Here is a 25331-nt window from a genome sequence, read left to right as displayed (position 1 = left end):
ATGAGAAAACGTCAGTGCAGACTTTAACCCATGAACGTTCACTGGTGTAAATCCACCGTCACTATTTTTGTCGAGGAAATATGCGATTGAGAGCTTGTGTACCCATCAGGTAGGAAAACAAAACGAGAGACTCATAGTTTAATTGCCTGTTACAGAGCCGTCAGGAAATTCCTGGCTCTATAGAGGTTTAATGTCTTGCCCACAGACAGAATCAGTGAATTATGATTTTATTGTATTGACAGCTTGAACCATAGAAACAGTAGTGGTTTAGAAATTGATGCAAGCGTCTGTTGATTAAGTCTTTGCACATCTGATGCTCCCTACCCTGGAGAAGAGGGGGAATAAATTCAGCAAGAATTAAGAATGTGCCTAATTTTAAGTGTGTTAGCCTGGATAGATGGCCATGAGGGTTTTGCTGAGCAGCTAAAAAGATATTCTGGTTAAGAACGTTTACTATGCTAAATCCAATTATGTATCAGCTTGATGGCCTAGCTCCTTTACCAATTAAGAAACTTTACTATGGAATTTGACTTTAACGATTTAAAATATGTCTGTTTATTTTATCACATCTCACCCCCTCCTACTATGTTAACTACAAACTAATCACTTTTTTTTTTTTTTTGCTTTGTGAGCTTCCACAGTTACCGATGTGAAAACTTTGGAGCCTTTGGAATGGGAGCCTCTAAATGGCAGAATTGGATCCTTTTTCTCTGAGCAGCACTGATGGCACTGGGCATTGTGGTTCTGCAACTCTTCACTAGGGAAGTGATGTTTGATCAGGGTACCACAAAAGGTCATTCCCTCCTCCCCTTGGATTAAAAAAAAAAATAATTGCTTAAGGGTTGTGGCCATTACCCCCAAACAGACAACAACAACTCTGAATCCAAACGTAAGCTGAGATGTGGAGAAATTTTATCAGCATGTTGGCAGGTGTTTTTTTTTTTTTTTAAAGGACTGTCCAATGTCTATTGCAATCTATTGTTTGAAAAGACAGAAATCCATTAAACGAGCTGGATGATGGAGCAGATCATAGCTTGTCTTCCTGCCACCCATGTGCATTTTTTCCAAATTTGTATACTAATCTTCGGTCAACCCGTTCCAAAATTCCGGTTTTATAGTAGTACCTGCGAAGACAGCAGAAGAGAAGCATGGGGCGGGGGGCAGGTTCACACTGCGGGAAAGCGACGAAACACAAGCTCGTCCCTCGTTCCTCTCAGCTGGCGGGGCCAGTCTGTGGTTGCCCTGGTATTTTCACACCCTCTTATCAACTTACACTTAAACCTTTCCCAGACATCTTGAAGACTGAACCTCACCACATGCAGTTCAAAATGTGTGTGTGTGTGTGATGGCCTCAGAGTGATCCCCTGGGAACACTGCCAAGAAGGGCAAGGATGGCGTGTCAGTTTACAAACCCTAATCTCACCTGAAACTAAGACCCAAAGTGTAGTCTCATGACCTTTTGGTTATCAAGTAATAAGAGCCGTGTAATTTTCTATGTGTGTGCTGCTGCTTCGGTCGTGTCTGACTCTTCTGCAACCCTCTGGGCTGTAGCCCGCCAGGCTCCTCTGTCCCTGGGATTCTCCAGGCAAGAATACTGGAGTGGGTTGCCATGCCCGCCTCCAGGGGATCTTCCCGACCCCAGGATCGAACCTGCATCTCTTACGTCCCCTACGTTGGCAAGCGGGTTCTTTAACGCTAGCGCCTCCTGGGCAGCCCAGTTTTCTGCGGCTGACCATTTTATATAACTGTGCCGGCAGACTCACGGCACCTCGTGCTGTTCACTTACCTCAGAGCTCTGCTCAGCTTTTCGTACGTCATCCTGTCATTTTTCTTCCTTTGTCCCCACATCTTCGCCAGGGCTTCTGATTTAACCACCCGAAAAATACCTTGTTCCCTATCTTCCCATTCCAGAATGCCACAGTTTTCCTCAGGAGATAGAAGCAGGTCTCGCACAAATTCCCATAGATGAGAACTCTGGAGGCCTTTAGGGAAGCAAAAAAAAAAAGTGAAAAATTAAAATTGTTGAGGCATACAACTTCTTATGAAACCATGAGAATTCCTCCTTCATGGAGTTATGTCCCAAAGTTATGACCGAACGCTCTACTTGGAGCCTTACTGAGCTGTGAAATGTTCTCTTCTGTTAAAACAATTACAAAACACCCACAGAGAGACCAAATTTACCGCAACCAGCGACACTGGTTCATGAAGCTTCCCTGCTCTATGGAACTCCCGACCAGTTCTTATGGAATTAACGACATGACAGTCGAATGATGCTTTCATTCTTCTTTCTGACAAGCAGTATGGTTCTACTGAGGCCCCATAGCTACAACCATCTGGCTGGACGAATACTACAATTGTGTTTTTCATGAAAAACTGGTATTTCTGTTGTTCCATTGTATCATCGTTAAAACTGACTCTGGAGCCTGGGTTTGGGTCCTGAATTCGCCTCTTCTTGCTCTGTAACCAAGTCTCTCTGGTCATTGTCTCTCTCAGATGGGTTAGTAAGAGTACCTGTCTCATAGCACAGGTTAGAGGGTCATGATTTAATACGTGTTAAATGGTTAGACCCAAGCCCAGCAGGATTGACCCTGTAGATCTGTCTCAGTGCTGGGAAAGCTAACAGAATTGCTATTATCCTGGAGTACCTTTGAGAGAAGGATCCACAGTAGACTAGGAGAAAAAAACCCTTCTTTAGAAATTCAGTCTGGCTAAAACATTTACTTACTTTAATTTTCCTATTACCATTTCCAAGGGAAAAGAAAAATTTGATAACACTTATAAAAGTAATCATCAGTTTCTCTGCTGTGTTGTTTGGGAAATAACTAGTCCTGCTCAAACACTGGGTCTCAAAGCTTATTGAAGTAGATGATATTGTCTCGTGAATGGTTTCAAGAAATTAGCCACGACAAATGACATCAGCACACTTACTTGTTCGACTATGACTGTGACAGTCTTGACTTTTGATGCCGCTTGTTTTCAAGCAACTGGAATCAGCATCTGCAACAGAGTGATTTACAGCTGCAGGAAGAAATCTAGAGGCTACATTCTGACCTCAAGTCACACCAAATGAGCAGCTATTAATTGGACACCTTTGTGGTAGGAGACAGCTGGTGCTGGCTGTTCTGGGGATAATTAGTAGGTTTCAGGAGAATATGCATTCTACACTGGGGCCCAACTGTGTGTCAGATTCCAGGCTCTGAGCTGGAAACAGAAAGCGAACAAGACAGACTTGGTCCTCACTCAGGTAGAGGCTGAGGACTATAGGGCAAGGAAAATACAAGTGAAACACAAATTGCCTCTGTTGTGTTATGAAGGAAGGAGGCATTAGATAGAGAATGGAGGCAGGCGAAAGCACCTGCTGCATCTAGATGGGGTGGCCAGGGCGGGTCTCCTAGAGGGAACACAGTCATGCTAATGCCAGGAGGTGGGGAGGGTTTCAGAGCCAGGGAGCAGCAGTGCAAAGCCAAGGGGACCGTAGGGTGCTAGGGAGGGCAGGAGGTGCCCTCAGGGGCAGCTAGCTGCTGACAAGTCACATGGGTACCTGATAAGGGCGAGGGATTTTATTTAACAAGTGAAGACTGAGGACTTTGACAAGATCCACACTTTAAGACGATCCCTCTGGCTAGTGTGTGGAGAACAGACCAAAAAGGACACAGAGAAAAGCAAAGAGACTACAGCTTATGAAGAGCAGAAAGCAAAGCATGAAATCAATGCAGGGTTAGATTAGAACTCAGGCTGTAGCAGTCTGAGACAGGGGTATAGTTACATAATTATGTAACAGCCTCAATGGGAAAAGAATTTGAAAAAGAAGATACATGCATAGGTATAACTGAATCACTTTGCTGAACACAACACTGTTTATCAACTATACTCCGATATAAAATAAAAAATCTGGCCTTCCATTTAGAAGTGAAGTGAAGTGACGTGAAGTAGCTCAGTCGTCTCCGACTCTTAGCGACCCCATGGACTGCAGCCTACCGTGCTTCTCTGTCCATGGGATTTTCCAGGCAAGAGTACTGAAGTGGATTGCCATTTCCTTCTCCATTTAGAAGCCACAGCTAAATGTCCACAGAGGCTTCTAGCAGAGGTGGTCCTTCTCCTGTCAACGGGTAGAGTCTGCGGTCCTCACACCTCCAATATGGGCCGTGAACGGAGCCCAGAATTCATGCCCTGAGACTCCCAAGGCTGGCAGGAAGACGTCACAGACCAGCTCACAGCTGGGTCCAATGGCCAGCCCTGCAAGTGGAGTCTTGGAAGAGGATCCTCCACCCCTCCCTTCTCACTTCCCTTCCCCCTCCCATCCCCCCTCCCTTCTCCAGGGCCTCCCCTCCCCTTCCTCAAACGCAGGACTTGGATGCCTTGCATGGTGTGCAAGCCTCCCATGCGGAGCTCTGCCCAAATTGCCTGTTTGTGTGTAAATAATAAATGTTGTTTAAGCCACACACACACACAAAAACACAACGTGTATATGATTAAAATCTAAAAGGTGGCAGCAGACCACCCCTCCCCATCCCCACATCGCCTTGCTCCCTCCACTCCAGCCGCAGTGGCCTCCCAGCTCCTTCTGAAACTCACAGGCACCTCCTGCCTCGGGGCACTCGCTCCCTTGGCCCCGAGTGCTGTTCCCTGGGGTGTCCTCGGCTTCATGCTCTCACCGCCATCTTTGCTCACAGTCACCTTTCAGGGAGGCCCTCTCTGACTGCCTGAGCCGGAACTGCACACACTCACCCTACTCCGCACTCCGCATCCTAGTTTTATTTTTTGCCATGGAACATATGTATTTATGTTGTTCACTGGCTGACTCTCCCCACTAGGGGGCAGGGATTTGTGTTCCCATGTGTATCCCCAGAACCTAGCACAGTGCGGGGCATACAGTAAGTGCTCAATAAATGCTGTGGCGCAGCTATGTACTGTACTGCGCTATTCTCACCATCCCTGCTGTAGGGAGGCGATGCTATAACTCCTGAACGACAAAATAAGTATGCTGTCCTGGGAGGGAACGGTGTCCCGGGCACTGCACCACTGCCCAGGGTGGCTGGTCTCAGTGCCCGTGAGTCTTGTCACTCCACGGGGTGACAGCCTGCAGTGGTGCCCTGTGGTCTCCCAGGCAGAGGCTGCCATGTCAGTCCGGGCTTTCACACCCAGACCTCCACCTGGTTCTCCAGGTTTATCTCTTGCTGCTTCTCAACTCCTTCCTTCTTGGGTCAGACGGTCCCAGTAAGGCTTGACCCTCTCGTGCCTCAGGGCCTTTGCACAGGCTCCCTGCCTCCCACTTCCACCCAACCGACTCCATTCTCACAAAACTCTTCAGGAAGGCTTCTTGGGCCCCACCCTTCTCTGTCCCACAACACCTGTGCGTTCCTCAGTGTCCAGCACTGGACCCACTATCCCTCTACTGTAAAGGTTCACGTCGACCGTTGGTCACCTGAACTGACAGCTGATACCCATGGAAAGTGGAAAGTGATAGTCGCTCAGTCGTGTCCAACTCTTTGTGACCCTGTGAACTGTAGCCTGCCAGGCTCCTCTGTCCATGGGGTTCGCCAGGCAAGAATACTGGAGTGGGTTGCCATTCCCTTCTCTAGGGGAGCTTCCTGACCCAGGGACCAAACCTGGGTGCCTGCATTGCAAGCAGATGAGTGCTTCTAAATACCAAGTGCTTGGTGAGGGCTTCACAGACAGTATCTCATTTCATCTTTGCCAAGACCCCTTGAGGTATTGTTGCTTTTTTTCCTTTACTGAGGAGCAACTGAAGCCCAGAGAGTTTAAGGGTTTCACCCAGAGAGGTGGAGCCGGGACTTGGACCTAAAGCAGTTCTGTTCCAGGCAGATGTCCACAACTACTGCTTCAGGGTCTCTCTCATGGCACATGTCCAACAGATACTCAGTGAATAGTTATTAAAGTGTGTAGAACATCTGCTGTGGCCAGCTGGTCACCCAATCTCACCCACCCTTATGATGTATGTTTTTCACCCTCCCCACTTCACATATAAGAAGACAGAGGTGTCTCACTGGAGGTCCCTCACTCACAGGCTCCTGAGGGACCACACGAAACAGGTCCCAGTCTCTCCTCTCAGGGGACTTAGGCCCAAGTGGGAGGGAACAGCTGGTGGACAAACCCATATTTGTGATAAACGCGGTGGAGAAAGATGCAGTAGTAGTGTGAAAGGATCGAGGTGGTGGTGAAGGGGCTGAGCGGGACTGTGATCATAACTGGAGCCAACAGAGAAAGCTCTTGGACAAGAAGACAGCTGAGCAGGACGGAGCGAGCCCTGGAGATGTTTGGGGAGCCTGCCTAATGGCGGAGCTGAGGTCACGTCTAATTTTCTGGCATCGGAGCCCTCAGCTCAAGTAACTGCAGCTCATGGTTCACTGGAACGAACAATGACGTGAACGTGTGACTTCAGTGTTCAGGGTCCCTTCGGCCTCCCCTCTGCTATTTCCTACGTTACAGCCTAGGATTGTATCACTGTGGGAAAACAGGCCCAAGTGCACAGGCCAAACCACAGCGAACGCTCAGGAGACATCAGCTGACAGCAGAGATGCTGCCAGGTGGAGAGAGGTGAACGGAGGTGAGCAGGGCTGATGGTCAGTTGATCAAGACGGAGAAAGGGTTTCACCCTCCTCTCAGATCCGGTGCCATGCTCTGTGGCGTCGCCTGCAGAGCAGGCCTGGCCTTTGTTTCAATTTAATCTTTCAGGAAGAGAGAAAACAAATGAAGCGGTCAAGATAAACAAAGGTGAACTATTAACTGGGGACTGGACAACAGCTTTCACTGAAATGCCCAAATGGCAAGTATAGGTGGAAGAGAGTCACCTTTTTAATTATTAAGATTTTCCCCACGTGCTTTGGACGGAAGCTATGTGGCTGGATGGGATGGACACAGGATTGATCAGCAAGAAGCGAGGTGGGTGGGACGGCGGGCGTTTCCACCTGTGGGTCTTGCCAGAGACAAACAGTCCTGCTCTATCCATTCCTACTTCTCAGCGGTGGATTTGACGTTAGTCAAGGGTCAGCTAAGGCTGGAGGCCCCGCTTGGCTGGGGGTGGGGCTGGGGCTGGGGATAGAGGAGCTGAAGCCATCACTGGGTGGCCAGGTTGAGGGAGGTTCCCATGTCCAAAGCTCCCCAAGGTGGCAGCGGTGGCGGCAGCATGGTGAGCCCCGCCCCACCCCAAGCTTCTCAGCAGAGGTCCGCAGAGTCTGAGGGTTGCTCTCCCTGCCTCACACTGACTTTCATCTTGAATGTGTCCCCACAGCGGGGCTGTGCCCGACACGGGCCAATGGGAACAGGGCCCAGGCTGTCTGTTGTCTGTGTGATTTGGAGAGGTTTGTTTGCCTTGAAACCGGAGACTGGTAAAGTGTGGCCAGAGGATATGTTCCCTGTCGTTGACTGAAATCACGCTCACTGTTCTCCAGAAGCTGGGATAGAGACTGGAGGGGCAGTGTCTACACTGAGCTTGTCACGCACATGTCCCCAGGAGGCCAGCAGTCCAGTCACAGAGCCTGCATCTCGGGCCAACGCAAGAGGTGCCCGGCAGCGAGGCTGGGCCTGCAGGCTTGGTTCACTGGCTCTTCTGAGGTGGGGGTGGAGCAGGGCAGGGGAGAGGAGAGAACAAGCAGAGAAGGGCTGGGGTGCATCCCTTCAGCCCCTTCTGACAGTTTCCTAGCTTGTTGGGTGTAAGTAAAAAATCCCTTGTTCTCTGAATAATTGTGGCGCCAGGCCCAGACCCAGAGGAATCCTGAGTCCTAGGTCTCAACTGAGTGGACAGCAGAGTGAGCACAAGGGTCTGGGGGCACGTGTGCGTGCTTGTGTGTGTACCTGTAGGCACGTGGTGCGGAGCACAATGTATGAGAGCATAGACCTTGAGGAGAAGAGTTGGAATCTCAGTTCTGCAACGACTTGTGTGACTTGTGAGTTCCAGCACCGCCAGTTTCCATAGAAGCAAATGGGGATAATGCTACTATCTAGTGAAGTTATTCATTGGTAGAGATGTGGATGGACCAAGAGACCATCATACAGAGTGAAATAAGTCAGAAAGAGGAAAACAAATATCATATATTAACACAGGGATCGAACCCTGGTCTCCTGCATTCCAGGCAGACACTTTAACCTCTGAGCCACCAGGGAAGTCAGCGCATATATTAACACATACATGTAAAATCTAGGAAACTGGTATAGATGATCTCATTTGCAAAACAGAAATAGAGACACAGATGTAGAGTTCAAACATATGGACACCAAAGGAGGAAAGCGGGGGATGGGATGAATTGGGATATTGGGATTGACAAATACACACTATTGATATTAAGTATAAAATAAATAACTAATGAGAAGGTTTTGTATAGCTCAGGGAACCCTACTCAGTGCTCTGTGGTGACCTAAATGGGAAGGAAATCCAAAATAAAAGAGGGCATCTATGTTTACATACAGAGGATTCGCTTTGTGGCACAGTAGAAACTAACACAGCACTGTCAAGCTACTATACTCCAACAAAAATTAAAAAATAAAAACAAATAGTGAGGTTATATATGAGAATGGTGGTGTTGGAGAAGGCTCTTGAGAGTCCCTTGGACTGCAAGGAGATCCAACCAGTCAATCCTAAAGGAAGTCAGTCCTGAATATTCACTGGAAGGACTGATGCTGAAGCTGAAGCTCCAGTATTTTGGCCACCTGATGGGAAGAACTGACTCACTGGAAAAGACCCTGATACTGGGAAAGATCGAAGGCGGGAGGAGAAGGGAATGACAGAGGATGAGACGATTGGATGGCAAAACTGACTCGATGGACATGAATTTGAACACGCTCTGGGAGTTGGTGATGGACAGGGAAGCCTGGTGTGCTGCAGTCCATGGCGTTGCAAAGAGTCAGACACAACTGAGACTGAACTGAACTGAAATAACAATGGACATAGAATATCTGGCCTGGCAACATGCTGGGCACGCAGTAAGGGTTTCACACACGGCCACCATAGCTATTAATTTAATCTTACAGTTATTGAAGATGGATGGGAACATTGCTTGAAGTCCCCAGACGGATGCCACTTTGTCCTGGTTGGTCAGGCCCCCAGGCCAGGACCTTTGAGAGGGTCTCAGTAACCAAGAGCAATCATCACCATCAGCTTTAAAAAATGAAAGCTCCAAAGTTCCCTTTCCTAAACCTTCTCCATCTGCAGAAGCAAAACCAAGCGGGTTAATTTTCAGTCAACAAGGCCATTTGAGATCCTCCATTGCTTTATAATTACAAATGTGATCTGCTTAATGAGCTCTGATTTTTAGACATTATCAACCACAAGGCCTCTAACAGTTAGTAATTTGTAATTATGATTTTTTTACTGCTAACGGGTACCCGTATTTGGAGCAATTAGGCTGCTGGCATAGGTTAGGCACTTTATATGCACTGTTACTTGAACTCATCATGACCCAGTGAGGGTCTGACCATATTATAGACAAAGAAATGAGTCTAGGGGAGGATAAAGAAGCCACAGACCCAAGCCCCATGCTCTGTCCACCATGTTGCTCCTGCCATCTTCTCTTAGTCTCCCACTGTGTCAGGTTATCAGCCTTTGAGTGAAGTCCTGCAAGAACCATCAAGCCCATGTGCACAGCAGTGTGAACTTGGTTACTTACAGTCTTTGAGAGTGGCCTTGGTCTCATCAGGATCATTAAAAAAGGAGTAACCTGGGAAAGAAAAAGAAATCCATTAACCATGGCATACAACCCTGGTTTCTGCGGCCAGGCCAGAAGGGGAGGTGCTGGGGAGAAGGGGAGTGATTTCATCCTCTGCGGGGTAGTTTTATTTCACAAGGAAACTTGCAGACCACCTGGCCCTTATAGGGCCACCCCAAAGCCACTCCTGAGAGATACAACCTCCTTGGTGCTTTTTTGGCCGCTGTACAGCTTATGTGCTCTTAGTTCACCAACCAGGGATCAAACCAGGGCCCCAGCAGTGAAAGCGCCAATTTCTAACTACTGGACCACCAGGGAATCCCCCAATCTCTTTGTTTTTAAAGGTCACCCCGGGAGAGCCCTGGGCCAGGCCTCCCAGCAGCTTCTAGAATTTTTTGAGTGGCTATTGGGAGCGAGTCCTGGCTTGGGGTCAGGAGGCCTGAGCTCTGCACTGGTTTGAGTGATGGACCCTTGTGCAGACTTGCCAGTCACCCAACCTCCAGGCTTGTGTTCCTTGCCTGCAACGTGTGACAATACCACCCTGACTGCCCTGTTGGCGCTGTCTATGATCTGGGATGTGACCACTGATCCCTCAGGGATTTGAACACTTGTGACTTGCTGGTCTACAATGGACACAAGAATGTACACAGGAGGCCTTAAGAAACGTGACGTGAGGATTCAAAGGGGGGCCTGGAGACTGTTCTTCTGTGAAGGTGGGGGGGCGGTGGGGCTGGATGAGGACTTTCAGATCACGTTTTCACGCAGCACCACAGGCCGGAGGACATCCATTTTCTAACGTGGCGTTCAACATGAGGGCCAGTTTCCGTTTACTGAGGAGACGGGAACGGGGCACAGCTGTGACTGCTGACCCCTAGGGTCGCTGGTTCTCGGAATGACTGGTTCTGGTCAGCCATACACTGTTCCTTCTTCCCAAGAACAGGCGGGGTTGCCAGGGGATCTTCCTCTCCTGCGCTGGGGAGCCGCCTCCTTCCTCCTCCCTTCCCGCCGACCCTGCGCTCAGGGACCAGGGTCCCTCTGATTTTGGGCCCTTAAATCCCACTGCAGTGCCTGTGGAGCCAGACCACACCCTGGGCATAGAGACCCTCTTTGACTCCTCTCCCTGCCAAAACTTGGTCCGTGTCCTTTTCTGTCAGAGCCCTAATCTATGGGGTCATATAAGGCCTAAACCGGCCTTCTCAGGTGGTGCTAGAGGTAAGGAACCCGCCTGCCAATGCCGGAGACATGAGATGTGAGTTCGAAACCTGGGTAGGGAAGATGCCCTGGTGGAGAGCATGCAACCCATTCCTGTATTCTTGCTTGGAGAATCCCATGGACAGAGGAACCTGGCAGGTTACAGTCTACAGGGTTGCACAGAGTCAAACACAACTGAAGTGACTTAGCACACATGTACACATGCAAGACCTAACCTAGGTAATAACCAGTTTAACATATAACTTACAGTCCAAACAAGGACTCTTTTAAGGATAAAAAACAGGATAACAGGTGAAGACTCTCTGTCCTGGGCAGATTGGGACCCTGGAAACTTTGGTCACAATATCTGCATTTCAATACACTTTACACATTCCCACCCAAGGAACATTAAATAGAGATCTGAGAACTGAGCAGGCTGATGGAGTAATCTCACTGCTCAACACGATAACCGCCCTGGCCTGCAGACTGCCTGAAAGACCATCACTGGGGGTGGCTTTGTGGCTCCTAGGATCCTTTAGAATAAGAAGAGGCAACCTGTGGCCTGTTTAAAAACCAGCTGGTTTTTCACTTATCCATTTTGCACAGACCTTGAGGTGATGGGACCAGGGACAGGTACGTTTTGATGTAACAATTGCTTGGAACAGAAGGGCCCCAGAGGGGAGATCCCAGCACAGGACCTGCAGGGGCCTGAAGACAAACGTGACTGACTTGACCTTTGACTGAGGCTGGCAGTGCCAAGCTGCATCTTCTCCTAGATGGGGTACTCTTCTCTGTGGTCCTGGCATTCTTGTGCAAGGCTGTTCCCTTGGAAGGGTTCCAAATGGAGCCTGCCTCCTCCCTGAGCCTCTGTGATTTGCTCAGACTTGCCTTGTTTCCTGGAAGGCCCACTCTGTGCAGAACACTGACCCTGGTAGGTCACTGGCACTGGCAATAGTCAAGTACGGACTGGAAATCAAGGGACAGCAGGTCTGTTTGTCCCTTCCTTGCCCTCACGAGGCCATGGTTCCTAGGGCAGAAGCCAAGCAGTGCCTGAGGGGCCCTGTCCTGGGCTTTTGTGCCTTAGGCACTCATGATGGGGGAGATCAAGGTGGGGGCAAAGAATCTCAGAGCTGGAAGGTCCTCTTTGGGTTTCTTCCCAAACAGGAATCCCTGTCACAGCACCTCCATCAAGCAAGGGACCATTAGGTTGCCTGATTACCTCCAGTGATGGGGAGCCTCCTACCTATGATAACTTTGAAACAGCCTTTTTATTTTTTTTTTAATCTGATTTTTTTTGAACATCAAAAACATTTTGTATTGGAGTATAACCAATTAACAATGTTGTTATAGTTTCAGGTGAACAGTGAAGGGACTTGACCATACATGAAATAAAAGAAGGTGCTTTTAGAAATGTCTCCTTAAATTGAGCTGAAATATCTTTCCTTTATTTATTAAATTATGTTTTTCTTCTTGGTTATATTCATTATGACAAAAGCAGGTGTCATTCACTGTATTTGGCTCCTTATCTGCTTATGCCAGGTAATGTTTCACTGAATCTTGTCAAGAAGGCTGAGGATGTGTGTATCATTACGCCACCCTAGAGGTGAGGCAATGGAGATTCACAGAGGTTTAACCATGTGCCAGAGGTCCTGTGGCTCTGATGTATTAGAACCAGGGTAGGAACAAAGGTCTTTTTGATCTCTCAGCCCTTGCTTTGTACTGACTTTCCACGAATCAGCCTTATTTTCTGTGTAACCCTGGAGAAGTTACTTAACCACTTGGGTCCTCAGTCCCTTTATCTGTGATAAGGGAAAACAGAATTATATGTTCTCAAAAAAGCCTTTCCAGATTTTAAAAACCTGTCTATATACATTCTGCTCTTTCAGGGCATGTGTGTGCATGCTAGGTCTCTTCAGTTGTGTCTGACTCTGTGCAGCCCCATGGACTGTAGCCCACCAGGCTCCTCTCTCCATGGGATTCTCCAGGTAAGAGTACTGGAGTGGGTTGCCATGCCCTCCTCAGGGGATCTTCCCAACTCAAGGACTCAACTCCCATCTCTTATGTCTCTTATGTCTCTCTGTATAGGCAAGAGTCTTCTTTACCACTAGCATCACCTGGGAAGCCCCTTTCAGGGCACGAAGTGAAAGTCGCTCAGTCATGTCCGACTCATTGTGACCCCCTGGACTATACTGTCCATGGAATTCTCCAGGCCAGGATACTGAAGTGGTTAGCCTTTCCCTTCTCCAGGGGATCTTCCCGACCCAGGGATCGAGCCAGGGTCTCCCTCATTGCAGGCAGATTCTTTATCAACTGAGCTAGCAGGGAAGACCCCCTTTCAGGGCATGTTATGTGTTTAATAAAGATACTGTCGCCACCTTTTGGCCAACTGATTCTTGACCATTAGGAATGTGATGAAAGGAAATTGCAATTAGTTGAGCCTCCCTGGAAACAGGGAAGGTAAAGAGTCCAGTTAATTTTCTTCTGCTGCTTAATGAAAGGTCAAGCCAAAGTCTCTTTTTGTCCACTTTTCATGGCTACCAGTCTTTATGAACATACCATTTTGTATTAGCCTGGTTCCTGGGCAATCCCTGAAGATGTTTCAGTTTTCTTTTTCTTTCTTTCTTTTTTTTTTTTAAATGGACTCAACTTACTTCCTTGGTACTCACTCTGCTTTACCTCCAATCTCTGATTCTAGTGTGCTAGAACTTCTAGGTATGGAAAGCTCTGGTTAGTAGAGGATCTGGGTTAACAGTTGCAGTTAATAAAATATCGCCACGTGAGTCCTATGGTGGGGCAGGACCTCAGAGTCATACGGTCCCAATCCCGAGCCCCTGTCCTTGAGGCCCCGCGCTCTGGACACTGACCTTGTGAGCGGATGCTCTGGAGGATAAAGTACAGATACTCCCCACAGACACCGGCTGCCTCCATGAACTCCTCCTGTGTCATGCCGCACAGCTGCAGGCCGCTGATGTTGAAATGGCAGAAAGAGATGCAGTTGGCGTCCAGCTTGTACTGGTCGCAGCAGAACTGGAGCCATTCCCAGACGTGGCGCTTCGTCCAGTACTCGGGGTGGACGGACGTCCAGTAGGAGTCGCAAGCTGCACCGGGAAGAGACAAGTGAGGGATGACGGCTGGGGGAGGATTAGAAGCCCCCTGAAGGAGGCTCTGGTTTTGTTAACATCCTCATCCTCTCTCCAGTGAGTCAATGGGGCCTCCAGTCCTGGGGTGTTTTTTTGGGACCCTAGTAACCTTCTATCCTGCAGTGAAAACCGGAGGCATCTTGTGTGTAGACTTATTGGCAGAAGAGGGAATGAGAGGGGTGAGAAACCTGATTATGGCTTGGGAGCACCTTGAAGGGGGGTCACTATGGGAGAAGAAAGAAAAAGGCCCTTCAGGTATTTTGTTTCAGACAACATGACATCAATAGTACAGACTTTAGAGCCTGACAAGCCTGGGTTTTAATCCTGGTTCCATGGCTTTCTACTTGGGCAAGGTCCACAGATATTTAAACCTCAGTTTCCTTATCTGCAAAATGGGGATAATATGCTCCACTCACAGGGCTCTTCTGGAGTTTGTGGTTAATGTATATAGACTACAAGGCACATAGAAAATTATCGATTAATATTTATTAAATACCTGTGGTGTGCCAGGCACCATTTGAAGCTGATTTGATTCCCTCTGCTTTTATGGACAGCTGCCCCACACTAGCTACTGGTTTGTGTGTTGTCTCTGGCTGTCTTGGGTAGCTGAGATGTTGCCCAAGTGTTTGGCAGACCATGGATAACCAGAGCAGGCTTCTTTACGGGATGGGAGAGGTGGAAGTGTTGGTTATATTGCTGTTCTTGTGTTTCGGTGGTGTTTTGAGGAATTTCTATCCCAAGGCCAGATCCCCTTCACTCCTTCATTGAAGCTCCCTATGCCCCCAGACAGAGGTGGGCACCATCCTGTCCAAGAGGCTGAGAGGTGGCTGTGCTGACCCAGGGGCAGAGACGAGTGCTCAACAGACTGTCCCAATGCCAGGAGAAACTAAAAGGTTGATAGATCAGGTGTGGAAGAGGTGAGGGACCAGGTCCTTGGTCAGGCACTTTGACAAATCTTGCAATTACCATGGTACTCTTTCATTCATTTGTTTGTTCATTCAAAAACCTTCAGTTTTCTCATCAGTAAAACGGGGATAATGATAGCCCCTACATCATAGGATTGTTCTGTGGATTAAATGAGTTAATATATAAAAAAGTACTTAGAAAACAGTCTAGAAGATTTTTAGTGCTATTATTATCATTAAGCACCTTTGCTGACAAATGTCCATATAGTCAAAGCAATGGTGGTTATCCAGTAGTCATGTACAGATGTGAGAGTTGGACCATAAAGAAGGCTGAGTACCAAAGAATTGATATTTTTGAACTGTGGTGCTGGAGAAGACTCTTGAGAGTCCCTTGAACAGCAAGGAGATCAAACCGGTCAATCCTAAAGGAAATCAACCCTGAATATTCATTGGAAGGACTGATGCTGAAGCTGAAACTCTAATACTTTGGTTACCTGATGTGAATAGCAGACTCATTGGAAAAGATCCTGATGCTGGGAAAGAGTGAGGGCAGGAGCAGAAGGCAGGTGACAGAGAATGAGCTGGTTGCATGGCATCACTGACTCAATGGACAAGAGTTTGAGTTAACTCCAGGAGACAGTGAAGGACAGGGAAGCCTGGCATGCTGCAGTCCATGGGGTTGCCAAGAAATGAACATGACTTAGCGACTTAACAACAACAAAGATTATCACTGAACACCTACTATGTGTGAAACAACAAATTGTGAGCTAAGGATTCATGATGAATAGGAGGTTTGGTTCCTGTTCCGCAGGAGGAAGCCAAGGTTCACAGGGGACCTGCTGAAGGTCCCACAGCCAGTGGTGGGCAGAGTTGGGATATGAACCCCAGTCTGAACTCGAAAGCCAGTGTTCTTCCTATTCTATCATGCTGGTGTTCAGAGGTCAGTACAGAGAAGAGATGAAGTATGGAAGGAGAATTGGATGCCAGAGGAGAGCCAGCGAGAAGGAGAGGGCTGAAGAGAAAGCAGCAGGCAGAGCCAGGCAGAGGTGACTGGCTCAGGCTGTGTGGATGACAGAGTGTCTCTCATGAGTTAGACCCCACAGTAAATGGCAGCGAGGCTATTATGATTCTCTCTTTAAATGCTGAATTTGCTGCCATTATTCCCAAATGAATTGTGGCAATTCTAATATCTAGCAGGAGATGGCTTCTCTGCCCCTAAGCACCCATTTGTGTTGGTCAGGCTACTATGTGCCCTGACCTACACCAGCTTTGCTTCCTCAAATCCTCCCACATGGGTAATAGGAAGAAACTGAGACTCCTTCTAACTCAGAGCCCTTCCAGAAATCTCTTTTCCTCCATGAAGTGGATTGAGGTCAAACTTGAACAGTAGGTTTGTTATAGACTCAGGTCCTTGGACTCTTTAATCAATAGAAATTGAGAAGAGATCAGACCAGGAATTCAGGCAAGGCTTTCTTATGACTTATGCTGCAGCACGAGGGAATGAGAACAAGAAACAGGTGTCCCTGCTAGATGCCAGAGGAGGGTCAGCCTGGTCTCTCAAGTAGGGTGAGGGAGGGAGCGAACTGGTGGGTCAGGCGGGAGGGGTGGTTTAGGTGGTCTGCCCATCCCCTTGGAGGCTCTGAGCCCAGGGATCATGCGTGGTTCCCTGTTTCTGCTCTGGTGCCTCAGAAGAGGTGGTTGGGTTTTGGCCTTTTTGTATTTTAGGGCTTTTTGTATTTTATTGTTCACCATTTAGAGCTTCCCTTGTGGCTCAGGCAGTAAAGCATCTGCCTGCGATGCAGGAGACACAGCTTTGATCCCTGGATCGGGAAGATGCCCTGGAGAAGGGAATGGCTACCCACTCATTTTCTTGCCTAAAAAATCCCATGGACAGAGGAGCCTGGTGGGCTTGGGCTGTAGTCCATGGGGTCACAAAGAGTCAGACAGGATTGAGCAGCTTTCACTTTCAGCCATTTGCCCCAAATTGGCAGTTATTTTTACTCCCTTAATAGTTTTTTTTTTTTTTTTTTGTATTTTATGTTTGAGATGTTTGTCTGGGTGTAAGCACTACAGCAAAGGATCCCAGATCTTAAGTTTTTTAATCAGAGTTGATAGCTGGCCAGGATGGCAGAGGCTGACGTTGCTGGATGAGGAGGGACCCCTATCAGTCGTGGGGTGGGGCTCCAAGATCTCCTCGGAAAATCTGGCGGCCTTTCCCCATGTGGGCTGTATTTCCATGTGCTGAGTTCTGGCTCGAGTAAACCCGGGGCCTCCACCTCCCTGGTATTCCCACGAGAGACTTATGAACCTTGCAATTCTTCCGCCCGGTCCTGAGGTGAACCCCGCCGGGGGGTACCTATCTGGGCGCTGCCCTTGGAGGACACACTTTCTTTCTTTCCATGGAGAGTGTTCGCCAAGCCTCCAGGCCCCTCCCGGCTCCTCGCCTCCACCCCCGCGTTATTTTCTTTGGCCCTGGGAGATGGCCATGGCCGTGTTGTTTCTGGAGGCCAGCGAGGCCTGAGAGGTTCAGAGAGGTGTCATGGACACTGGGAAGCTATCGCCGGCTCCGCCTCCCTCCCCTGGGCCCTGTGTGCCGCGAAGCTCCCCACAGAGCGGGCTTTGTGTGCGGCTCCCGCCCCTGGAGGGAGGCCGGCCCGGGGCCAACATGGCGGCTCTCCTCACCGGCAGAGTGCCTCCCACGGCCCCCAGAGTGGAGAGAGAAGGGGCTGTTCTCGGCCCCGTGCGGTCGAAGAGCAACATGGTGGGAAGACGTTTGGTTGTGGGGTGTTTGCGCCATCCTGTCCTCACAGCGGTGAGGAAGGCCTGCTTCCTCCTCCTCGCTCCGTCCGTCCCCCCCCAAGCCCGCCCCGCCAGCACTGCCTCCAGCCCCAGGTCTTTTCACGGGCACTTCTGGTCACTTAGGATGGCATCAGCCTGTCTTCTAATTCCTGCTCATCCTCAAGAGCACAGCCCACTGCCCTTCTGAGGGAGGTCAGTCCTCCTCACCAAGACTCAGGGCTCCTCCTGTCACCTCCCTCCCCATTCCCCCAGGTGGGCGTGCCCAGCTCTGCTTTGTTCAACCTGAGTCGGGTGGGCTGGGAGCTGGCCTAGACCCCTGTGGGTGCTTGGGGAGTGAAATGACCAGCCTGGGGCTCGATAGCTATTATCATCACTTCACAGGGAGGAAACTGAAGGCCTAGGAGGTTACCTGACTCTACTAAGGCTGCATGGCTGGTCAGTAAGGGAGTTAGGCCCCCACTAACTCTTCCATCTTTGCAGGTGGGAAGTTTGCATCATATTTGCCTCCCTCTTCTGGGTTGACAGGGACCAAACTGGACACACAGGCTAAACAATTTGGATGAAGGTATATACATAGAAGGGGCTTCCCAGATGGTGCTGTGGTCAAGAATCTGCCTGTCAATGCAGGAGAAGCAAGAGATGTGGGTTCGATCCCTGGGTGGGGAAGATCCCCTGGAGTAGGAAATGGCAACTCCCTCCAGTATTCTTGCCTGGAAAATTCCATGGACAGAGGAGCCTGGTGGGCTACAATCCATGGAGTCTCAAAGAGACACAACTGAGTGACTGAGCATGCATGCACATATATAAACATATAATTAAATTAAAATATATGTACATAGTTGATACAAATACTTATATAGTACAGTGTATGTATGTATATTTATATGTTTTATGTTTCACATATATATTTATATATATAATGTACATATATAACCTAGGTTTGAAAAATCAGAGGAAGGATAGAGAGGTTGATGATAACACTGTTTGAATGGCATGAAGACCATTTTACTGCTTGGAAGAAATGAACTCAGAGAAAATAAAAGACAGGGTAATTCACCCAGAGAATATATTATCTTCAACAGGTTGTACTGTCTGGAAATGTAGTGTTTTCCTCAACATGTCTACCATTCACAAAATAATCTAGACTTTATAGAGAAACTGTGCCATGAGGCACTTCTGCCTATGTTTACCAGTTGGGGACAGATGATATCCCATGTCTGGTCCCCAGGCCAGGATTATACAGCAGGCTTGGCCAGCTCCTTTGAAGTTGGAACTAGGTCAGGACACTTGTTTAAAGGGTTAGCTGCACTGGGAAGAAGATGTATGGGGTTAAAGGGAGTCTGGGGTGACGTTCTCAGAGACGATGCTATAACCTGGGATGCATTCAAATTCAGAGGGAGAGCTTAAGCTTTTAGAGCTGGGCTAGTGCAACTCAGATGCCCACAGGGTCAGCAGGTGATGCCCATGCCCGAAAGTGGCCGTCAATGGGGACAGTGAGAATGGGCAAGTTCATGCCAAGTGGAGAGTTGTGGCCCAGGTCTGCTCGTTGGCTGTTGCCAGGCAGGAAGTTAGGCCCTGTGTTGCCAGGCCCAGATTGTTATGTGAAATCTCACAATTTTTAAGTGCTGACTTATTTAGTTTTTAAAAATCACTCCAAGGGGCAGTTAAAAATCTTCCACAGGCTGGCTCCCTCCTGGTGGTCGCTTTTGAGGGAGAACTTGACAAGCTTCTGGACAGTTGTCTACTTCCAGATTATTGTTTAGAGTGGGCATGCTAAGAGTTTATTTATTTTTATTGAAGTATAGTTGACTTATAATGCTATGCTAATCTATGAAAGTGAGTGTTAGTTGCTCATTGTCTCCAACTCTTCCTGATCCCGTGGTTTATAACCTCTGTGCATGGAATTCTCCAGGCAAGAATACTGGAGTGGATTGCCATTCCCTTCTCCAAGGGATCTTCCTGACCCAGGGATCCAACCCAGGTCTCCCTCATTGCAGGCAGATTCTTTATCATCAGCCACCAGGGAAGCCCAAAGTGACTCAGTTTTGCAAATATACACATTCTTTTAAAAATATTCTTTTCCATCTTGGTTTATCCCAGGAGATTGGACATAGTTCCTTGTGCCTACAGTACCATCTTGTTGTTTATCCATTCTAAATGTAATAGTTTGGGGAGGGAGAGGGATGGACTGGGAATTTGGGGTTGGTAGAGGCAGAATTTTTATTTTTAGCTGAATAGTATTTTCTTCAAATTGAAGTTTTATCTGGAAAAAAGCAGTGCTGCTCTGCTGGGAGTTGAGGGGAAGGTACTAGATGGCTTCCTCTCCTTAACACCACTAGGCTCCTTGAAAAATTACTGTTCTGGAGCTTGTTATTTGAATTCTCCCTTAAAGCTGAAAGTGTGTGTGATCTCACACTTAGGGGGCCTGCCTCCTAGAACTCGTTAGCAAAATGGAAATAATAGGATCTACCTCTCCATGCTGTTACAAAGAGTAAGTGAATCAATGCATGCAATGTGCTTGGAACAGAACAGGCAGAGAGTAAGTGCTCGTTCAATACCATTAATGTTAAATATTAACATGTACTTGTTAATATTGGGGTCACTCCATACCACTCTGTTAATTGCATTTCCTCCACTTGTTAGCTGTGCAATCTTAGTAAAGTTTTCTAACCTTTCTGGACCTCAGCTTCATTCATCTGTAAAAGAGGAATAATAATAGTGTCTATCTTTTAGGAAGCTTGCTGTGGAATGGAAGAGAAATGATGCATGGGCTGAGAGAAACTTAGCCCAGTGATCTGGATGACAATTCAGATCAACAGTTCCCTGTGTCACTTGTAATTAGTTATTATTTGGGGACGACATTTGTTCTCAGGGAAATGACGCTGTCTCCACCAGGGCCTCAGTCTAACTGAGGGACACGCAGAACAAAGGAACCCAAGGACCCAGTGAGAGGGAGGCAGACAGTCTGGGGTCAGAGGAGACCTGAGTTAGCCAGCCTGGACTGTAATTAGCACGATTTATTAGCATCGGAAACTGGGAAAGTCTTTTGCCTGGAGCAGTACTGAAGAGGGCCAGTGAATGGACTAGGTAGCACACGTCAATTGTGGTTTGTCACCGAAAGGAAGGACTTTACGAGGAGGGACCTGAAATGATCTATGGCTTCCAGGTTTCCCTCCAGAGTTGGTCTAGCCCCATCCAATAGTCTTTCTTGACTTTCCTTCTAAGCCTGTGGAGTGATTTAGACCATGAGATGGAAAAAAAAGAAAAAAAAGAGCCTGGAGCAATGTAAGAAACTGGATGGGGAAGAGGAAGGCTGGCTGGGTATCATCCAAAAGTCGAGGCCATGAGCGTGTGGTTAGAAAGGACAGAGAGCACCAGGCCCTAAGCCTTCCCAGGCCACAGCTGCCCAAAGGCTCAGATGTGTGCGGGAGAGGCTGGAGGTGGCCAGCAGTGAGGTCTGTCCTTGGGAGTGTGCTGGGGTGTGACCAGCGCCACGGGGCTCACCTTAGGCTTTCTGATGATTTTATATTTCATTATTTGGCTTTGATTTAGAAATTCTGAGACTCTCTTCGTATCTGATCTCAAATATCTCTACCTGGAATAGGAATCTTACTTAAGAAAAGCCCCCCTGGAACCCAGATACCTCTCTTTCTGAGTATCTGGATGTTAATATCCAAGATCAGCATTTTGTACCTTAAAAAAATTATTTTTTTCATCAAATAAAATCTCATGCTTGTGCTCAATCGCTTCAGTCATATCTGACTGCTTGCAGCCCCATGGACTGTAGCCCGCCAGGCTCCTCTGTCTATGGGATTTCCCAGGGCAAGAATACTGGAGTGGGTTTCCATGCCCTCGTCCAGGGGATCTTCCAACACAGGGACGGAACCCGAGTCTGCTGCACCTCCTGCCCTGCAGGTGGATTCTTTACTGCTGAGTCACCAGGGAAGCCATGAATTCTCCTACAGCTAACGTATTTGTTGAGCACTTAGTACGTGCCAGTTACGCTGCTACACTGTTGAGTTTTCTCATCCCATCCTCAACTCGAGGTCCTAGATCACGTAGCCTATTTTACAAAGTAAATGAAGAACCAAAGGCAGAGAATGGTGAAAGCCCTTCTGGAGGTTACACAACGAGTAAGTGGCCGAGCAAGGTGAAAAGTGCAAGTGAAAGTCACTCAGTCGTGTCCGACTCTTTGTGACTCTATTGACTATACAGTCCATGGAATTCCCCAGGCCAGAATACTGGAGTGGGTAGCCGTTCCCTTCTCCAGGGGATCTTCCCATCCCAGAGATCAAACCCAGGTCTCCCACAATACAGGTGGATTCTTTACCAGCTGAGCCACAAGGGAAGCCCAAGGAGGAGGTCATTTAGGTGTAACCCAGCTCCTGCAGCCAAGCCTTGGGAACCACTATGCTGCACTGTCTTTGGAATCAAAGTGAGGGTGGGGGTGGAGAGGGGGGCCTAAAGCTTGTCCATCTCAGCTGTCACTCCAGGTCCTCAAGGGACCTCCCAAGAACCCCTAAAGCTGCCCCAACCTAGAAAACTCTGCTGCGAAGTATAAGCAAGATCCTAAAGCCAAGGTACACTGCACATTGGCCTGGCCATCTTGGCCATCAGGGGAGGGAGGTGTGGGTTTGTGGAGGGTCAGGATAGAGTTCCAGAAAGTAGGGGTGAGTCAGGATATTCCATGACTTGTCAGATGCTTGGCTACTGGAACTCGATTGGAGAAATCATCTTTTAAAAACATTACCTGCTAGTGAAATATACACAGCTCCCCACTATCCACCTTGGATAAAATGTTCCAGTATCTGTAATTCTTTATTTTAAAAGAGCTGAAGGGTGAACTCATGACATTCTAGAGCATTGTGCAACCTGTGACCGTCCACTCGCCAGCCTGCAGGGCAGCCTCTAAGTGCTGGTTTTAAGAGAGGCCAGGTCCTGAGCTCTTAACACATGGAGGGTGAAGGTATGGCTGCCTCTGCTAGAGCCATTTAAGAGTCAGTAAACAGCTGGTTCTCCTGACCATATTGCTTATTCCTCCCTGCCCTTTTCGTTCATAGATATCATTTATCCAGCAAGCATACCATTTCTATCTCCCTTTCTCTCCTTTTTTGTCTCAAAGTGTCTAAGCTGCCAACAATTCTGAACTGGATAGGTTGAGATAGAGACCTGTGTTGCTTTTGTTCAATATGAAAAGTGAGGCAAGGAGAGAGAAACCTATTTTTCCATGTGGTGTCTTGGCTGCAGTGGCGACCTACCAAGTGCCTGGCACTTTGCTAAGCACATTATATGCGGAATCTCAGTCACTCCTCCCAACACAGGGAGGCAGATGCTATTTTAGTCAAGGAAAACATATCTCAGAGATGTTAGGGAAAACCTGGCCAAGGTCACGGGGCCAGTCAGTGCCAGCACCAGCCCCATCACCTTGGACCCAAACAGGAAGCTGCCATTTGGACAACCCTGACTTCAAGCTGGAATTTCCTAGGAGGTGGGCAAGGACTTCAGAAGAGATGGCCACTAAGGTGGCAAGTTGGCAGAGCAGTGTCTGGAGGAGAACTTGGCTATCTCCTGATACATCCCTCTCAGATGTATCTCCCAGGTCACCTCCTGGGAGAAAAAAAGACAGAAGGCCCTGCAGGGCATTCCTCCCACCAGTGGGACCCAGGGAGCCTGGTCCTCACTTGAGACTGTTTCACACCCAAACTTGACCTTTTTAAGCTCAGAAACACTCAGCTCCTGGAATCCAGAGTGCGAGAGGGCAAGCCCCAAACCTGGCCCCTCCCTTGCTAATGGCAGGAAGCTGGCCCACTCTTGGCCATGCCTGGCTCCAAAGTCTGAGCTCTTGACAACTACAGAAGCTCCTGGAACACTGCATGGGGTAGGCACCTGAGGCTACCCTCTCCCATCCGACTCTGACAGCACCTGGTAGAAGAGGCAGGAAGAGGGGGCTCCCAGGATGGCAAGTCTGGGTTATGTGTAGGTGGGGCTGGGCTCCACCATCATGGGACACTCAGGGAAGAGACGAGGACTTGGAAACCTCTGTTTTCCTCCTTCAGATTAAGCCTCTTGAACGAACACAGGGTGGGAGGGTAGGGAGAGATTGAGTACATTTCTCATTGTCTTTTTGGGAATGAGGCGCTCTTTAGGCTTGAAGAAGAACTGTCCTGTGCAGCTGGATGAGTCAGGTCCCCATGCAATGATCTGGACCCTGGTGAGAGTGAACCATGTCACAGGCACGTGTATGTCACGTGTAGGGTTAGGGGAGGGTGTGGGATTGGTCTATGTAAGCACGTGCCTCAGGTCTGTCTGTGCAGTGCTGGTGTCTGGCCTGGAGGCAGGCACTCCTTGAGGGGGCATTTCACAGTGACCTCGGAGACTCACCCTCTCCTGGAAGCCACCTGCTTTCTGACCCCAAGTGTGAGCCCCGCTGGGCTGGAACACACAGGGTCAAGGCCGGGTGGTGAGGCCCGAGGGCTGGATCGGCGCTTGCGTCACCCCCACCGCGGGGCGTGTACCTGCTGTGCTAGAGTCGGCCAGGCTTGCCGTGATGTGCAGTCACGCGGCACCTGGGGACAGCAGCCCTCGGAGGGTTTCTGGGGCAAAGCTCAGCTGGCCTCGCTTTGGCTTATGGCCTGCACAAGGCCCCGTGCTTCCTTCTTAGGTGGAGAGAACTGGACTAGGAGAGGAGGAAGTGTGGGGAGGGTGGCCTCGGGGGACAACGAGGGGACCCCTGTTTACTGAGCACTTCCTTGGCTTCCAGGTTATATATTTCACAGTTTGGCTCTCTTGATCCTTATAGAACTCATCATCCCTGCTCTAGTGATAAGGAAATAAAAGTTCAGAGAATAGCTGTAATATTAATATTGATAACCACAGCATTACACCATATGTAAGATTTACACCATATGTAAGATGACCATGTAGGATAGTTAAGGGCACAGAGCTCAAGTCAATGTGCATGAGACTTAGTTAACTGTTAGACCTTGGGTGGGTCACGAAACCTCTCTGTGCCTCAGTTTCTTCATCTATAAAATGGGAATAATAATTACTAATTTCTCTTACGGTTTCTGTAAGGATGAAATGAGTGTTTGGCACAGGGTCTGGGGCACGGCTAGTAAGTATTTAGCAAATGTTGGCTAAAGCCAGGATGCTCAAGCAATCACAGTGTACTTACTAGGCTTCGGCCTAAGGGTTTTTACTATTTTGTTTAAATTAATCGCTCCAGGAGATTGGTGTTATCTCCTTTTTACCCATTAGCAAAATAAGGCTCAGAGAGGTTAGTGGAGTTTCCCAAGGCCACAGAGCCGGGAAGAGGTTGCAGTGAGGATTCCAGGGCTTTCTTCTGAGCAGAAGTGGCTCTTCCTTCTGCCCCGGACTCTGGCAACCCTCTGTCCTGAACGCTGGTGAGAGCTGGCCTTTTCAGGCCAGCATGGCCTTGCCACCCACCTGAGGCCAGCACCACCTCCTACCCCAGGCTGTCCTAGCTCAGATGGGCTTCTCCAGTCGTACGCACCTGTCTGATGCTCAAAGGCAGGATAATACTCTTCATTGCTGAACAGGTCAGTCCACGACATCAGGGGGTCACAGAAGGACGTGTTGGGCAGGAAGGTGCTGTGTGTCACTGAGTCCAACAT

At 48.6% G+C, this 25331-nt stretch overlaps 1 protein-coding gene across 1 annotated transcript; it reads right to left on the bottom strand.

Annotated features, from left to right (window-relative positions):
* Window positions 1-1027: 1027 nt before the first annotated feature.
* On the bottom strand, window positions 1028-25331 carry LOC128071368 (ETS-related transcription factor Elf-5-like). The gene is made up of 7 exons (XM_052664257.1): window positions 25211-25331; window positions 13718-13951; window positions 9624-9674; window positions 8987-9163; window positions 2929-2997; window positions 1787-1982; window positions 1028-1124 (listed from the first exon to the last, which is right to left on the bottom strand). The coding sequence occupies exons 1-7, from the start codon at window positions 25329-25331 to the stop codon at window positions 1028-1030; spliced, it is 945 nt and encodes a 314-aa protein (XP_052520217.1).

Source organism: Budorcas taxicolor, unplaced genomic scaffold, assembly GCF_023091745.1.
Source record: "Budorcas taxicolor isolate Tak-1 unplaced genomic scaffold, Takin1.1 scaffold398, whole genome shotgun sequence".
NCBI lineage: Eukaryota > Metazoa > Chordata > Mammalia > Artiodactyla > Bovidae > Budorcas > Budorcas taxicolor.
This window is presented reverse-complemented; position numbering and strand designations above follow the sequence as displayed.